Source organism: Pavona decussata, unplaced genomic scaffold (genome assembly GCF_977016875.1).
Source record: "Pavona decussata unplaced genomic scaffold, jaPavDecu1.1 SCAFFOLD_9, whole genome shotgun sequence".
Lineage (NCBI taxonomy): Eukaryota > Metazoa > Cnidaria > Anthozoa > Scleractinia > Agariciidae > Pavona > Pavona decussata.
Genome location: NW_028145432.1, coordinates 1,555,894 through 1,574,905, shown reverse-complemented (window position 1 = coordinate 1,574,905; position 19,012 = coordinate 1,555,894). Strand labels below are relative to the sequence as shown.

At 42.1% G+C, this 19,012-nt stretch overlaps 1 protein-coding gene and 1 pseudogene across 2 annotated transcripts in view; both read right to left on the bottom strand.

The window, feature by feature from the left end:
- The window catches only part of LOC146488478 (uncharacterized), a 247,934-nt pseudogene that overhangs the window by 203,564 nt on the left and 25,358 nt on the right, over positions 1-19,012 (bottom strand). The gene's annotated exons all lie outside the window — the stretch shown is intronic.
- Positions 7,841-9,940, bottom strand: LOC146488483 (uncharacterized). The gene is made up of 4 exons (XM_085116359.1): positions 9,900-9,940; positions 9,034-9,575; positions 8,364-8,763; positions 7,841-7,980 (listed from the first exon to the last, which is right to left on the bottom strand). Exons 2-4 carry the CDS (start codon positions 9,541-9,543, stop codon positions 7,841-7,843), a joined length of 1,050 nt encoding a protein of 349 aa, XP_084972485.1. The 5' UTR covers positions 9,544-9,575; positions 9,900-9,940.

Sequence of the window (19,012 nt, the reverse complement as noted above, 5' to 3'; positions counted from 1 at the left end):
CACACAGAACATTACATGACAACAACTCAACCGTTAACTCGCACCTCGCTTATGAATATATTGCAATCATAACAGCTTTATCCTGATTGGACAAATGGTGCATAATCATGTTGAACACTACATCCCTCCTTTTCTTAAATGAAACCTAATCAACACTACGTATCAGGGCTAAACAAAAAAAACGAAAGCCTTATAACTAGATTCGTTACAAGCAAACAAAACAAAACAAAATCTAGCTTAGTAGTCACGATATAAGCGGAATAAACACTTAATGGCATAGCATTGTCCTTGCACCGCAAACTAATTCCTTAACGATAAAACAAAGTCATGGAACCGCGAAGGTCTGGACTTGGCGAGTAGACCTACAAACAACATTCGGGTGGACTTCAGGTTCTTGCAGTTTATGTCCATTTTGTCCTTCATTTCTGCTGGCTCTGGATCCTGTCTGTCTCCTTCACGATCAGCTGTTTCTGCTGGCCCTGGCTCCTGTCCATCTCCTTAACGATCAGCTGAACAACCGCCATCACTGGTTACAGACGGGGACGCACCCTCCGGTACATTGTATTTCTTGACAAACGCTGTGTTGCGCTTGAACTCCACTCCCACGTCATCCCTGACAGTAACCTCACTTCCGGTCTTCTGAACGACCTTAAATGGGCTTGGATGAAAATTGCTTGACAACTTGTTCGATTTTTCTGCTTTTAGAAGCACTGCATCGCTGACTCTGATTGACTTAGGGATGGCACCTCTCTTGTCGTCCGCATATGTCTTCCCTATCAACTTGTTCGACCAGTCTTTGTCACGTGTTTCTTCCCGTGAAACATCCACCATCTCTCTTCTCAGTTCCGGTAGTTTGGACCGCACCTCTCTTCCAAACATCAAAGAGAAGGGTGTGGCGCTGGTTGTGACCTGCTGGGTAGACCTGTACGCTATCAACCATGTAACCAATTCAGTGCGCAGGTTCTTCTTCTCCAAATGTGCGATCCACAGACACTTGAGCAAAGAACGATTCTGACGCTTGACCTCGCCATTGGCCTGCAGCCATAATAAAGTAGTCCTTCGATGTTCAACACCATGACTACGTAGAAACGTCTCGAACTCCTCAGACACAAATTGTGGACCATTATCTGTCCTCAGGGAAAACGAAACACCAAATGTCGCAAACATTGGGGAGATCGCTTCAATAATCTTTGCACTCGTGGTAGACTTCAAGCTAGCCACTTCCAGAAATCTGCTGAAATAATCAACCACCACCAAAATACTTTCTCCCGAGGGCAGGGGACCTAGCAGGTCTGCACTGCAATCTTGCCACGGGGTGGTAGGAGGCAACACACGAGATATCGGCTCAGGTGGGTGGTAACCTGAAGTAACCTGACAGCCATGGCACACCTTGCACACCTTTTGTGCATCCTTGTCCATTCCCGGCCACCAAACTTTATTGCGAAGTCGATATTTCGTCTTAACTATCCCCTGATGGCCTTCGTGCGCCAATCTCATGACCTTGTCCCGTGGGACCCTGGGAACTACAATCATAGTACCACAAAGCAAAATTTCACCATAAATACACAATTCGTCCTTGATAGGAACGTACGAGGAGAGTGTACAACGTTCCCAGTTAGCAGAACGTACACAGTTCTTCACTTGACATAGTTCCTCATCATTGTAAGACGCCTCCTCAATTTCTCTCGGTGACAAAGCAACAGGCACACTGTTCTCTACGATGGTTTTGGCGAAGTCGTACTTTTCGCCACCGTCAGATGATTCCACAGATTTTAACCTGGATAAGGCATCAGCAATGTTCGTCTTTCCTGGTCGGTACACCACTGTAAAGTTGAATCCTTGTAAGCGCAACACCCATCTCTCAATTTGCGCACAAGGCTTTGACGTGCGCGAAAATATGCGCTCTAAGGGTTTGTGATCTGTTTCTAGTTAAAAAGTTTCACCAGTAACGTACATGCTGAATCGTTCGCACGCCCAGACCAATGCGAGTGCTTCCTTTTCAGTCTGACTGTAACGACATTCCATGTAAGACAAGCTTCTGGATGCATGGGAAATGACTCTCCGTACGCCTCCCTGCTGTTGCGTCAGAACTGCCCCTAACCCCACTGGGGACGCATCAGCAACAATTCTTGTCCTGCAGCCCACCTAAATAATAAGCCAGTGTCTCGGCTTGTGTAATCAGCTTCTTCAACTCTTGAAATGATCTCTGCTGTTCCGCACCCCACTTGAACGTAATGCCCTTCCTGGTCAACTCCTGAATGGGCTTGGCTATGGATGCTAGGTCTGGCATGAACTTCGCTGAATACTGGACCAAACCCATGAAAGATCGAACCTTGGGAGGTCTTGCGTCTCTAATAGCAGCCACTTTCTCTGCACTTGGATTAACTCCGTTACTTGTCAGTTCATGACCGAAGAACGTGAGCTTTGTCAGTCTAAACTGGCACTTGTCTCCATTCACAGTCAGCCCCACTTCACTCAGCCTGCCAAGCACTGCAAACAAACGTACATCATGCTCCTCTATGTCCTTGTCATGAACAATGAGATCATCAGCAATGTTCGCAACTCCCGCACAACCCTTCAAAACATCACAGATAATTTGTTGGTATTTCTTCGGTGCTGATGTCACACCAAACATTAACTGCTTGTATCGGTAAAGCCCGCGATGCGTGACAAACGTTGTGATGTGTCGACTCTCTTCACTGAGCGGAATCTGATGAAAACCCCACTTGAGATCAATTTTGCTGAAGACGGTACTTCCATTTAAATCATGTACAAGCTCCTCCACTGTTGGGATCGGATGGCGTTCTCGAACAATCGCCCCATTTGCACGGCACATGTCCACGCAGACCCTCACGTCTCCGTCTCCTTTAGGCACAACCCATCCCGACGGCCCCTCTGGTACTTCTTCTATTATGTCCAGCTCCACTAGTTTGTCAAGCTTCTTATCGACCTTTTACCGCAACCCGAACGGAATTCTACGCACATGCTGTGCTACAGGCTTCACAGTGTCGTCAATGTGCAGTTTCAGCTCATACCCCTTTAAGAGACCAACGCCCGGAAACAAACTGCTGTATCTCTCACGGATATCACACTCCGCTCGCCCGCTCAAATTATTTGCCTCGAAAGGACTGATGTGTAAGACACCAAGCTTCTCTGCGGTTCCACGACCTAGCAGCGTTCCCCCGTTGCTCTTGACAACCACGAAGTCAGCCGTACACCCATTACTGCTGCCCGAGAGCATAACATCTGCAGTGAAAGTGCCTAGAGTTGGTAATGGTTCTGTGCCACCATAAGCGAAAAGTGCCTTAGCTGACTTGCGAGACTCACACCTGATTCCTCTCTGCTTCAAATAGTCCCAGGTTTGCTGACTCACCACATTGCAAGTAGCTCCTGAATCGATTAAGGACATCCGCTAAATCCACTCCTCCGATGATCAGAGTTACCAAACCACTATCTTGTTTCACTTGATCGATGGTCTACCAAGAATGCATACCCAGGACTCTGCTGAACTGGTCCGGTATATTGTTCACCATCATCTCCGCCAACCACTTGGTTTGTTTCTCTTGTTCTACCAGGTCTAAATCTTCCTCCACCAGCACTACGTCTACCTCCACGGGTTTGACCTCCTAGCCACACCTCTGCCCTGACCGGTAACACCTCAGCCTCCACTTGTAGAACCTCTAAACTCACCCCTAGTGCGACCTTGAAGCTGTGGACATCTAACCATGAAATGCCCAATACCAGCACACCTTCGACAAGCTTGATCACGCGGGACACTTCTTGTCTCCACGAAAATGACCATCTTGACCACAACCAAAACATATCTTGACTCTAGCAGAATGTTTATTCATATTCGACTTTCCACCGACTGCATTCACTTGATTGGCGCTCTCGTTTGTTCCCATCACCTTCATCTGGCGATCGACCGCCTCTTGTGACCTCGCAATCCTTAACAAATCGTCTAAACTCACTGCTTCCTCCTTTTCCAAAAACTTGCGAGGGATAACACTCGAATGACACTTGTCGATGACTTGATCGCGAATATAGTCGTCCTCGTTATCCCCGAAATCACAGCTAGCCGCGCGTTGGCAAGTCGGCAAACGAACTGATCAACTGTTTCGCCCATTTCCTGTGCAATCTGTCTGAACAAATGTCTCTCAAAAGGAACGTTTGCCTTCGGGATAAAATAATCATCCAGTACTTTCATCGTGGCCTCCAAAGTAGTAATCTCGTCCTCGCTGACCAGTGTAAAATATATTTCTTGGACGTCAACACCCGCCGCATGCAACAATAGAGCTCGTTTTTGTGCGTCGTCCGTAACTCCCTTTCCGGGAAGATACAACTTGAACGAACGCTTCCACTTCCTCCACCGTTGACTCAAACCATGCGGATCACCTTTCGTATCGAACGCCGCTAACGAACCAACATCTAACGAAACCATCAGCAAACCACTCGACTCTGTTCTGCTACTTGATTCCGATTCACCACCCGGCATCTTTAACTGCTTAACCGTTAAATTAATGACCTGTCGATTCTCGAATTAATCCTTGAATTAAAACCCTTGTCGCCAATGTAGAACGCTGGTACAAGTTCTCAAATGAAAATGGACCGCCAGCATCTAAGATCAGTATTTCTAATTCACCCGCACACACAGAACATTACATGACAACAACTCGACCGTTAACTCGCACCTCGCTTATGAATATATTACAATCATAACAGCTTTATCCTGATTGGACAAATGGCGCATAATCATGCTTGAACACTACACCACCGGATCAAACCTCATGTCATTGGATCAGAAACGTCATTCCATTGGGCCAGCAGTTTATTGAAAAAAGTTTGTTTCCCAGAGTGCTTTTCCAGATGCGTAACAGCAAATATGGCGGCTCACCTGCAGGGTCAACATCGAACAGCACAAGAACTTATAGAAAGCAACATAAAAACGGTACTCCTTGATGTTATGAATCAACTGGCTTGCAATGCAGATCTTGATTATGGCTTGTATAAGGTGGAGTGGTTATGCTCGCCGGTTTCGAGGCTTGGGGGAACGTTCGAAGCAGCTCTCCTTCCAAAGTTACGTGAAGCCCATAATCTCATTTCACTTATGATTAGACGCAATGAGGAATCAGCACACGTCCACAACAACAGACCGATGATAGTAACTGGCAACAAAGGGAGGCTAAAGATATATATCAGTCGAAATCAGCTTGAGTAGTTCCTAGAGAAAGGTTTTAAGGGCAGTGACATAGCGAGGACGCTCAGTGTCAGCAATAAAACAGTTTACAGAAGACTACAAGAATTTGAAGAGCTTCTCAGATATAAGTGAAGCGGAGTTAGACATTATCATTCTGGATATACTCCACAATTTCCCAAACTGTGGCTGCAAATCAATGCGGGGCCATCTTCTGTGCAAGGGTCATAAAGTTCAAGAGGAAAGTATCAGGGAGGCAATGAGGAGAGTTGACCCTGAAGGTAATGCTTTTGTTGCACACTACATGCAAGTGGATCGAGGCTCTTTCATTGAGTCTCTTGTAGGCCACTTTCAAAAATGCAGTACCCCCCCCCCCCCCCCGCCAAAGTAGATACATGTATTGGGCTCCTCCATTTCTGATTGATAGCCCTTTTTGAGTAGATGTCTTAATTCCTTTTTTGTTTAATTTCAACCATATATAACTGTACAATTTCTTATGACTTTCTTTTAGTTTTTACATTCACATGCACACACATACATGACATGTACAAGGCACACAGCAAATTCTCTTGACAACATCATAATTATGGTCTAAATATTTGGGAAACAAAACATGTGACACCAAATTCATCATGGCGTTTAATATTGCAGGAACAACTGTCAGGGCTCTTTAAATCCCTGTCACACACAGAAGGTCATACAATGTGAGGGGGCCTTTAGCCCTTTGGCACATAGATGGCCACCATAAGCTGATAAGGTAAAGTCTGTCGTGGCTAATTTGATGTCCTATACAAGATATATTTTATTTTCTTGTTAGTTTGTACGCAAGCCAACATTTTCCCACTTTTTCATGTTTATCATTTTGAATTTGTCTTTCCTTTTTAGGTGGAAATTTGTCATACATGGGTGTATTGTCGGTTTCTCAAGGAGGATCATGTACCTTGCATGCAGTGGAAACAACAAAGCTGACACAGTTCTTAACTTGTTCCTGGAGGCAGTTTCACAATATGGTCTGCCATCACGAGTAAGATCCGATCATGGAGTAAAGAATGTTGACGTTGCATGGTACCTGTTAACCCATCCAGCAAGAGGACCAGGGAGGGGCAGCATAATAACAGGGCCAAGTGTACATAATCAACGCATAGAGCGGTTATGGAAAGACTTGTTTGCTAGCTGTATCTACATTTACTACTGTGTATTTTATTTTCTTGAGGAGTCTGGGGACGTGGATGTGTCAGATAACGTTGACTTGTTCTCTTTACATTATGTATTTTTACCAAGAATAAATCAACACCTTCATATCTTTGCTAGTTCCTGGAATGACCACCCCATCAGAACAGTGAGAAACAAAACACCTAATCAGCTTTGGATTATGGGGTCAATTGAAGAGGAAAGATCTTTACCAAACTCTTCATATGCCCAATTGCCTCTGCAGAACTGGGATGACTATGGCATAGACTGTGATGGCCCCCTACCAGGTTGTTTTCAAGATGAAGGGGCTGTGATCATCCCAGATGTTCCAACTCCGCTATCAGAGATTGATTTCCAAGATTTAAAGACAGTGGTAAGCCCACTGCAGGATGATGATGGCTATGGGATTAATGTGTATTTAAATTCTCGGCAATTTGTGAGAGAAAGAATCTTCTCTCAATGATGAGTATTTTATTGTTAATACCATAACTTCAGAAATTCTTGTGTGCTTAACATTATTGGTCAATTAATGTATGGAAACACAAAATATGTCATTGCGTGATGCTAACACATCATTCTTGCTGTTATTATGGTAAAAAAAAAATGGACACCAGTTTGTAAAGGTCTACTGAAATTGACCATAAAATAAGTCGTCACATAGTGAAAGTTGTGTGTGGATCAGCTATTGCATCCGTGCCATAAGGATCCACACTAACTTTGACAATGTGAGGACATATTTCATGGTTGATTTCGGGAGAGACCTGTACAAGCTAGTGTCAATTTGTTATATGGCCCTACCTCAATAAAATTCATAGACACAGTGTTCTCCCTAGTTTTTAGCGCAGCAGGAAAAAGAACTTTTCATACTGATAAAGAAATTCAGTGAATAACGCTTGTGTTCAAAGGGATATGACTTTGCCTTCATAACACATGAGCTGCTATTTCATCCTGTTTTTGAGAATTGAAATGAAGTGTCACCTCATAGAAATATCAAGATTATAATGTAATTGTAAAGTAGTATAGTCATGGACAAACAGCAGCTTTATGGCAATGTAGCACTTGAAACAACAGCAATGAACTTCTCTTTTCATATTGGCTTATTAAAAATATATATAATGAATTTCTTCTTACAGTGATACAATGCTTCCAAAACAACAACTGTAAAGACAAAACCGGCATAACACATTCCCTAATCACTGGTGTAACATGGTACCTCTTATAAAAACAACAGCAACTTTTGAACAGTTTATGACAAACGCAACTTAACTTCAAGTCCTGTGAATTTGATGTAAAAGTATTGTCAAATAGGTTAAATGTTATGACAGCATGGGAATCATCGCTACAATCTAAAATCGGCCATATCCGAGGGCTCCATTTTTAATTGAAAGAGTGCAGGCATTTTTAAACTCTTCATAGCTGCTGTGACATGTGGGCACTGTTAGCCTGCTGAAGCAGCTATCTGCCTCCAGGAGTGGTTTTGTTGGATTGCTCTGGAAAACAACATCCACCTTTAGATCCGAGTCCATTATTGTTGTACCAGTTATAAACAACAATAACGAACTTAGTAGATTGTGGCCATGTCCCTTGTCCTCTGACTGTTCTAAAAGGGACAAAAAAAACAAAAACAAAAAGAGTACGAGTGAAGTGAAAATCATTCTGTGAAGTAAGGGATATTATAAGGTAGAAACAGGCAAGGCAAGGCAACCAGTTTTATTCAGATCAATAAAGATCTGGAACCATACAATCAAACTTGGCTACCAAGTGGTATGTTTCCAATTGGAAAGAAAAGTGGATTGCAGTTTGGAATGCCCTTTTTTCGATTGTCAGTATATTTTTAATTATTTTTATTTTTTATTTTTAATGTACAGACAATTGGACAAACTAACTTTTCTCTGGCGTTAATTGTGTTGCATTGGTGAGCATTTCTTCTACCTAAATTTAAGTGTAATATATAATTTCAATGGCAGCGAAATTCCACATTCACCTTTCATTTGAGAAGCCTCTTCGACAAACTGTAGGAGCCATGTCATCGTTTGCGCTTCTTCATCGTTTAGGCCTTTATCACAGGAGAGCAATTTTCCCTTGAACAATTCCACATCTACTGCTGCTTCCTCCTTAGTGGGTAACACATAACTTACCACTCCTGGGCGTTTGCAGAGCAAATCCCCTAAGCCATGCACATTCAGCCCTTTAAAAAAGGAATCCAAAGCGAGAGTCCTTGTTATTAATACTTCAGCTATTAGTAGATCTTTAATGGTTTTGTCTTGGTTTACATCCGTGAGAGGTACAACATCTGTCAAGCCATGTTTTACTAACATATCCTCCAGTTTTCCTTTGAGATTGCTGTCAATGTCCTCTATTTTTGTTTCATCTTTGAACTGTGTTATAAGTGGAAACATAAGGCAAAAGTGTGAGATGTGTGTCATACCAGAAAAGATCCAACTCTTTTATTTAGCAAGTTTTTGCTTTTGTACACCGACTAGCTTTCCCCGGGAATCAAAAGTAAATTTTCATGAGCATGTAAAAGAATAGAGTTAAGTAATGATTAGAAAACAAACATTTAAATACCAAAATATACAGCATACTACACGTACCTATTAAACTGCACGCTACTTGCAGTAATACTCTATACACAACTGATTTCATACCTCTGATTGTAGAATTTCTTGCAGCTCTGGGTCATACAGGTCATCTATTGAGACAAGCTCCTTAGCCTCGTCGATTGATCCTGTGACTAAGTATTTTATCACAACTGGGCTCAACCCTGCCATCCCAGGCCCTCCATGAAGTACACTATAAGCAATAAGCTTGTCAGCCATTTCGAAGCAACCTGAAGAGATGGCATCAACCCCATACAGGGGAAGTAAATGGCCTTCTTGCCCACCAAACAGCTGACTATTGTAAAGAGTGTCCACCTTACTTAGGATTGATATGGCCTCATGGAAATACTCTTTTGTTGGTCCACCAACATCAGCTCCATGTTCACCAACAAAGTTCACATTAAGTGGTTTAGTCAGATCTAGTCTTGGATCTTCATAAATGCGCATCAGTTGCATAAGCAGTGATATTTGCATCCTGTTTACTGAAATAAACTGAGTGCCACATTGGTGGGCAACCACTTTATTACGATAAGAATTGAAGATCTCAGCTGCACTCATATCTTTGCTGCATATGGTTTCCTGTTCACATCCTGTTCAACAAGCAATAAAAATTATGTTTTAACTATTGGCTGCCCTGTTCACAGTTTCTCATAAATTCTGCTAAGGGCAGCTCTTGGTTCGACTCACGGTTTTTAAACCATTGAGTTGTTGCAGAAATGATTTACCCATGGAGTTTCTTTTGGTACCAATCCCCTCCCCCCCCCCCCCAAAAAAAAAAAAACTTTTTCCATTAAAAATGCCTGGTTATCCCTCTCCTCAGAATCTCTTTTGACCCTACTGGAAAAGGGCATTGCTACATGTATTTCTAGAGTCAGATACTGGGAAAAAAATCAAAGTAAACATTTGATAATCACCATTTTGCTTCTCCTCCAAAATCTCTGTAATGATTGGAAGCTCTTTGTTACCTTCTGGGCTATCTGAAAGTGAAAAGAGGAGGAAATATGAGAAATACTCCTAAAGCCGCTGTTACACGTTGAAACGGTTAGCTGAAAATTGTGTGCAACAGTGCTGCAAATAAAGTTTCAGCAGGTGTTGCACCGTGTAACATAGTTTGGTTTTTTTTGGCGAGACAAGTTTCATGAAAAGTAGAACCGCTTTCTCCTTCCGCAAAGGCTCGCAACAGTCGTAGTGGTGAAAAAACAAGAGTTTCACCGTGTAACACTACTTCGTGAAACTTGTTTCCAAGCGGGGTTGCACACAAGTTTCAGCTAAAAGTTTCAACGTGTAATGGCAGCTTAAAGCTTTCCCCTTATTTCTTTTTCCCCTAAAGAGTTTGGCAAAAAACACTATTTCTAGCTGACCACGTCACTGTCTGGTCCCTATCTAGTAGGTAAAAAAACCTATAGTGTGTTACAAGTCAACCACAATACTGAGTTTCATTCCCATTGGTAATTAACTAGCTAAAGCCTCTTAAGTTAAGTCATATCAAAACGCACAAAGTTTGGAGTTTCAAGGTTGAAACTATCAAGGTATACAACTGTTTCAGTTGTGAATGTGGTAGACACTGATTCAGATGAATCTACCCAATGTTCATCAATTTACTTTCTGAGAATTTGTTAATTATTAGCAGATCTACACGTAATTCGAAAGAAATCTGGGGGCTTATTGCTATTAATACCTTCATCAACCCAGCCACCCAACTTTGCCACTGTCCTGCTCATATCCCCTCCAGAGGGCTCCCAGGCGTGTTTGCACTGCTCTAAGTCATGTACCGGGAACACTTCATTCAATACCATCCATGGCTCCTACATAAAGTCAGAGATTAATCCAAATCCATGAAGGGAATAGATGATGTGCTTGCTTCATGGCAACAAATTAATATTTGTTATTGGCAAGCCTTTTCAGAAAAAGACATACCCAGAGTAAGTACTTAGTGAAAGCCTAATGAGTGATTCAATAAGGGTGCCCAGACTATCAACAGGATGTGTTCTTGAAATTTATTGTTCATTATTGTTATGATGATAATGGTGATGGTTACAATGTGTTATGACTATTTTGGGGTATAGTTGTTTATCTCTGATGACAATCATACTTACCTTTCGTGAGGTGGTACATGTACCTGTTGAATTTACTTTGCTGAAAATAAAAGTTACATGCCATGTAAAGTGTAGCCAGACAAATATCTTGAGTACCCAAGTGCTATTATGCACTGCTGCATGCAGTTCTTATTTTGTGTCTGATAAAAATTGTCAGTGCTGCCTATCAAAGCCAATCAAAATCTTCAACCTACAAGTACAATTGATTTATTAGAAATTTAACACATTATAATAATTACAATTGCATTTTGATAGCCTCTTGGCTATAAACTGCATAAAAATAATATATTAATAAATCATTCAAAATGCATGGTTCATTGTAAAGGTCTCAGAGATTACCCCACAAAAGTTGGCAAAAGCACTTACTTGTGGTCCACATGTCTGTCAACTACACCTCTGAAAAACAGACTCTTTTCACTTTTGAACTCTGTACATTTCGTTTTGTTACATGTAACTTAGAACAACATTGTTTAACTGTTATTTCAATCTTGATTGCAGAAACCATGTAATGTGCTAACTGTTACGATCAACGTAAGGACACCTAGCATCAACACAACTCAACAACTTTAATGGCGGCGAGCAAAAGACCACGAGGTCAGATTACATAACAATAAATCACGTGATACAGAAATGCATGCTAATTCATGCAGTATCACAACATCTTCCCCTTTGTAAAAAAAAAGTGTCTTACCGAGCCTTGTAAATTGCGACTGAGTTTCTTAGCAAAATAAACAACAATGTTCAAAATAAAGTTTCTAACAAAGTATACAGTTTAAGTTGCAAAGTCCTGAAAACGGGCTGGTGGTTTGACAGTACGACCACTCCTTGTAACAGTTGGAGGGGATGCAGCTTCCACATGTTCAGCAGCAGGTTTCACAACAGGTGGGGGGTCTGTTTGTAGTACTGATTGTAGAGGCTCAGCTACTGGTTTTGCAACAGGGTGGAAATCTGACTGCGGCACTGATCGCAGCTGTCGGCGATTTCGACGGTAGGTTCGACCACCCGATACAACCACATATGAACGGGGGCCAATAATTTTCTTGCAAACAGCTTCTGACCAGGTAGATTCTTTTGGCCTCTTCATCCTGACAGTCTGTCCAGGTTGCAACTCAGGTAATGCTGTACCTTTCAGGTTGTAGTAGAAAGCCTGCTTTTGCTTAGAGTTAATCAGTTTATCTTGCACAACCTGTGGGGGAACTGACTTAGGCTCTAGTTGTTTACTTGACAGCGGTAACAAATTGCGTGTTCTCCTGCTGAACAACCTTTGTGCTGGGGATGAACCAATTTCCGTAGGCGTGTTACGATAGTCTAGGAGGGCAAGATAAGGGTCAAACTTTCCATGCACGGCCTTCCTCATGATGTTTTCACAGATTTTTACCGCACTTTCAACCTTTCCGTTACTTTGGGGGTTCCGTGGAGAGGAAGTGATGTGTTGAAAGTGCCAGTCACTTGCAAACTTTGCAAACTCTGCAGAGGCATATTGTGGTCCATTGTCAGAAATGACGATTTCCGGAATTCCATGCCGGCTAAACTGCATTTTCAACTTCTCAATAACAGTTCTGGAATCTGTCACGTTAAGCTTATCCACCTCGAAGAAAGAAGAATAATAATCAACAGTAATCAAGTACTGCCGCTGATCAAACAAGAACAGATCTGTGCCAACCTTTTGCCAAGGCCTTGATGGAATTTCATGTGGCATTAGTGGTTCTCGAGGCTGTGCTGGCTTGTACAAGTTGCAGATATCACACTTGAGAATGAAATCTTTTAACTCGGCATTCAAGCGCGGCCAGTAGAACACTTCTCTGGCTCGTCTAAGGCAGCCCTCAATACCAAGATGGGACGAATGGACCTTTTCCATCATTTCCTTTCTTAACTTGGCAGGTACAATGAGGCGCTCGCCCTTGAACAGCAAACCATTTTGGGCTGTGATTTCATCTCGAACTTGGAAGTATGGCTTGACCTCAGCTGGAACTTCATCTAGGGTTTTAGGCCAACCTTCTAGGACATTGGACATGAGGATCTGAAGGATGTCATCCGAGGCGGTGCCCTCTTTTAATTCCTTCAGTCGTGCTTCTGAAATAGGGAGATCCTCCACAAGTACTATCTCCTCGAGCTCATTGCAAAACTCGGTCTGTGAAGGAGGTTCGTCGAGATAGGCTCGAGACAGGGGATCAGACATTACCATCAAGCTTCCTTTTTGATACTTGACATCAAGGTTGTAACACTGTAAGCGAAGCAACATCCTTTGAAGACGCTTGGGAGCAGAACCAAGGTCCTTCTTAAAGATGGCTTCAAGGGGTTGATGATCTGTTTTAACATGCACCACATCTCGACCATACAGGTACGTATCAAACCTCTCACATGCAAAAACCACGGAGAGAAGTTCCTTCTCAATCTGAGCATAACGACTTTCCGCTGGAGTTAGAGCTCTTTAGGCAAATGCAACTGGCTGTCCCTCCTGAAGTAAGGAGGCACCAAGTCCACTGAGAGACGCATCACTTTCAATTGTGACTTCACGATTAACATCATAAAACTTCAACACTGGAGCTTCACAAACAAGACTCTTGATACTTTGGACAGCTTCATCATGAACAGGCAGCCAACACCATTCAGCATCCTTAAGCTCCAGTCACCTTAATGGCTCGCAGAAACGTGACAGATTTGGTAAGAACTTTGCTAGGTAAGTAACCATGCCAAGAAATCTTTTCAAGGATTTGACATCTGTCAGGACAGGCATGTCATGTATGGCACGAACTTTGTTTGGGTCAGTCACAACACCATCCGCTGAGAGTAAATGGCCCATGAATGGTACACGTGATAGGCGAAGCTTAATCTTCTGAAAATTAAGTGTTACATTCAACTCACGGCATCTTTGTAGAAAGGCGGTTAAATTCTGATCATGATTCTTCACTGCTTCATCTACCGTGTCTCCAAATCCACAAACAAGGAAATCATCAGCAATTACTTCAACTCCTTGCAGACCCTCAATGGCTTCATGCATCTTCCGCTGCTATATCTCAGGCGCAGAACTAATGCCAAATGGCATCCTCAGCCAACGGAAACGGCCAAAAGGGGTATTAAATGTGGTAAGGTAACTGGAGTTCTCAGTCAGTTTAACTTGCCAAAAACCACTTTTGGCATCCAAAACACTGAAAACCTTGGCATTGGTGAGACGAGAGGTGACATCTTCCACTGTCGGTAAGGGATAGTGAGAGCGCTTAATTGCAGTGTTCAAATCTTTAGGATCCAAACAGATGCGAACTGATCCATCCTTCTTGGGCACTGCTAGGACACTGGATACCCAATCAGTTGGCTCAGTAACAGGAGTAACTATCTTGTCAACAACCATCCTGTCAAGCTCTGCCTTCATTGCTTCCTTCTTAGGAACAGGCACTCTTCGTGGGGGGTGAACTACAGGTTGCACATCCTTGCTTAGCTCAATGCTGTATTCTCCAGGTAAACAGCCAATACCTTGAAACACATCAGCAAAAAGGATTAGTAGAGGATCCTTTGTGACATTCTCAGAAACTGCTCACTCTTTCTTTGGAGCTGCAACTACATTATTGACAGAGGTATCAACACCAGGTACCATAATCTTCACAAGACCCATGCCTTGGGATGACTTCAAACCAAGCAAAGGAGTAACATCTTGATCAACAATAACAAAGTTGAGTTCATGCTTGCTACCTTTATGTGCCACTTTCAGCCTTGCAAAACCAAGAGCCTTTCGCTTTGAGCGATCGTGCATAACTAGTGTGATGTCTTTAGGAACAATGTTAGCTTTACTGTAATCTTTTCTTGCCCTGATGTAATCCTGTAGTGGCAAGATATTTGCAGAAGAACCAGTGTCAATTTGAAAGGTTACTGATGCTGAACCATTCAAAGTAAGCGAAACAAGAGCTTGATCTTTACCACTGACACTATGAACGTAAAAGACTTCTTGTTCGACCATGTGAACTTTTGCATCTTCAGACTTGCTTCGGCACTTGACTGCAAAATGGCCTTCTTTACCACACTTCTTGCATTTCTGACCTGAAGCTGGACACAATTTCCTTTCCAGTGCATGTGTACCACCACAAAACAAACACTCTTTAATCTTGGGAGGGTCCTTGCTGGGAGGTTTGTGGTGCGGAACTTTCCCGCGCTTGGGTTTCGACCTTTGCCCCACTGCATTAATATCTTCGTTAGCTGAAAATTCTTCTGAGATTTCTGTCGCTCGCGAGTGAGTAACTTGACTTGCTTTGATAGCTTCGATGGCTTTATCTAGGTCGAGGTCTCGCTTTCCAAGAAGCTTTTCACGAACTCTGTCATCCTTCACACCAAGAATTAGCCGGGGCGAACGAGCGATTCACGAAGTGCGCCAAAACCACATGATTCTGAAAGCTTCATCAATGCAGTTATGTAACTATTAAGCGATTCATTTGACCATTGCTCACGTTTGAAGAAAACATATCTCTCGTAGGTTTCGTTACGTGCAGGGACACAACGTTCCTCGAACTTTTCCAAGACCTTGTCAATTTTTAGAGCGTCCGACGAGTTTCCCCATTGAAAGGTTTCGTACATGTCCATTCCTTCTTTGCTGATCACGTTTAACAACGAAGCCACCCGAACTTCCTGTGCTTTCTTGTGAATGCCAGCCGCTAGCTCGTAAAACTTCCATTCACGACGAAATGATTTCCAATTTTCTCCTTGATGCAAACGGTCGGAAAGATTCAACGGCGAGGGGATTTTAGCGGTAGTACTAACAGCAGCCATGTAAAACGTGCAACGATCCAAACACACTCGAACGAAAACTATAGACTTCAGTGAGCCTACCAATAACGGACGAACTTGAACGGACTTGAAGACTTCCAAGCTAGGAAGTGAACCTTGATAATTTGGTCTAGATCCCGCTCTCTGACACCATGTTACGATCAACGTAAGGACACCGAGCATCAACACAACTTAACAACTTTAATGGCGGCGAGCAAAAGACCACGAGGTCAGATTACATAACAATAAATCACGTGATACAGAAATGCATGCTAATTTATGCAGTATCACAACACTAACCACCAACTGTCAAATGTTAAACTACTTGGGAAAAAATGTTTACCAACATAACTCAAAGCGAACTGTTAATTAAACATAACACTGTCATAAACACCACGGCATACAAAAGAAATGTATAACATTATATGTTCAAGGTATAGGTGTATCCACACATTCTGGTCATTATCTGACACTAACATTGATATACCCAGGATGCAATATGAGTTTAGTTTACCTTGAGGATCCACCTCTGCATTGCTGTCGGTGGTCTCTAACCATTGCCATGGGAATAGAGAGTCCACAATTCACACAATCTACCTTTGGGGTAAGTCCAACCTACAAATAGATGTTTCATTTTATTTTCATTTGGTGTACATTTTATGGTCAAACAAGAAAAAAAAAGTAAATTACACTGGTCCCTTAGTAAAAGGTGAAACAAGAGCACATTTTTCTGTGGTGCTGCTAAGAGTAATAGCTAAATATTAAGCATTTGCCTGGACTGCATGAGTGTTTTACCTCTTGTTTCAATGGACTCTCATCTAAATCCGTCTGGAGAGGGCGGATGTAGGCCACAGCCTGACCAAAGCTCTCCCGCAAATGTGGCACTGTATACCCAAAGGCACTAGGATAGACTAGAGACAATTGTCTCTGTCTCTTGGAAAATGATTTTCCAGAGCTGTACTTAGTTCTTTGTGGCTTGCATTCTTTTGAACTGCAAGTCGTGCCTTTCCAAGACCAGCATCTAAAAGTTTATTAAGCCTGGCCCTTGAGGGAGTAACATTTTCATCTTGTCTGGCCAAGACACAGAAGTCGTGCGTCCAGGTCTCCTTGGGGGTAAAAGATGCTTTGGCTGGAACATATCCTGTCAGCTTTTGCCTCTTGGGGGGCACAGTAAATGGAGTAGTTTTGCGGGAAGAGCACATCCCTGGAAATCTTCTCCCGCAAAGGAGCAATTAATTCAACCAATTTAAATAAGTAGTGTATGGTTTCCCTATCATGGTTATGATGGCTTACCCTACAGAGAAAAGGAACATGCTGTTGTTATAACGCAAGATGGAGAGACAATTGTAACGATGTTGGATCTGTTATGTGTGTTTGTCGTTGATCAATGGAAACTCTTTCTCAGAGCAAAGAAATTTGAGGAACAGGGTTTCAGCAATAACGGAATGAAAGTAGTTAGTGAAACGGATAATGATACAGTTGCACCACTTCGAAACATAAGCAGAAAAGTGATGCTCTTCTTCATGAAAGTGATGAAGCTGGAGGACCATTGTACTTAGTAACTGATTTCATGAGAAGAATTTTTCCAATCAGTGCTGGTACAGTTGTTGTCCCTTATTATCCTGTTAAAAATGACATGATCCTGGTAAGAGGTGACAGTGAAGATGTTCTTTGGAAAGAGCTTGTCCTTGCATTCAGCACGAGGTAAAAAACTGTAACTGTTAAGTTTTTTGAAAAGCAGAGCAACAGAATTTGGATACCGGACAATTCACCTGCCCAAGAAGTTCACCTGATTAGTGTTCTTGAGATTGATTTGGATGGCGAGTGGACCACTCGCTACACTCAATGGGAGGAGTTTCAGCATTAAGCTAAGCACTATTTTAATGCACATTTCCCAGATATTTGTAAGTATACAGTGTCACTCATGCACTCTATAGCTGTGTGTTTACAGACATTAATGGATCCAACTCAAATATTTCATCAGTAAATACTGTCCACATGATCATGACCACTTTTTCTAAAAACGTTTGTTCCTGGCCACTTCAAAATAATATTACTTATTGATCCTCAGATGAAATCTTTGCTTTGAAAAGTCGGTTGTTGCAAATACCAGCCACATTTAACATGTTATTGATTAAAACTGAGCACGACTGCTTTATCAGTGAAAAGTTTGTTCCCAGTTGCTTCAAAATAATTCACTGATGAAATCTTTACTTTGGACCTGTCAGGTCTGTTTTCATTGCGTAGAATACATGTACATGTACATTAATTTAGGAATACATTATTTTGATTAAGTTATGAAAACCACAAAGTCACTGAAGATTCATTGTTAACAAATCATTCTCTGATTGGCTGAAAAACCCCAGGTGGCCCAGTTGGATATATTTATTGCACTGTACATTTTTTTAGAGTCAGAAAATGGAGTCAACACACTGCATTCCACTAGTTCTATGGGAAGATATTTGTATCCAAAATTAGACATTCAACAAACCTGTTTTTTTTTTTTTTTCAATTTTCCGATAATAATTGCAAAAAATACGCCAACATTATTCCAAGCTTGGAGTATTACACGAGTAAGATACCCTTAAATTTCCTGTGATATTCCCATGTTGGCAATTCGTAACATTGATTATTTTCCAACATTGGGTTATTAATGGTATGTCTTAGTGATTTTAAATTTACCAATGTTAGATTAACTTTAGTGTTTTTCCTGTGTACCAATAATCCAATCCTGGTGTAATAGATTGAACCGTGGGTTTATTGACATAAACTCGCAGAGGTGCTCGAAATACAACGAGCGGAGCAGTCATCTTGGAACACATGGAATGCTAATGAGCTCAGACCAGGCCCTTTACAGCCATGAACATAGGTCCGTACTATGACATCCCCCTCTAACAAAACAACATCAATGAACACCTGCTGAACAGGCATATGTGTCCGAGGAATTAATATGAACAACGGCTGTCCAATGTTTCTTAGCGTGGAAGATGACATATAATGTCAAAATAACAGGAACAGTTAAGAGCAGGTTTGCTATAGAAATATAACTACTGTCACGATTACTGTTTAATGTCACTTCAAATGAAGTCTTAATCCTTGAACTTGACTGGCACATGAGTCATCCGTCCTGACCTTGTCACCTGGCTTCTTGGCTGATATGAAAGTTTCCCTCCCTTCAC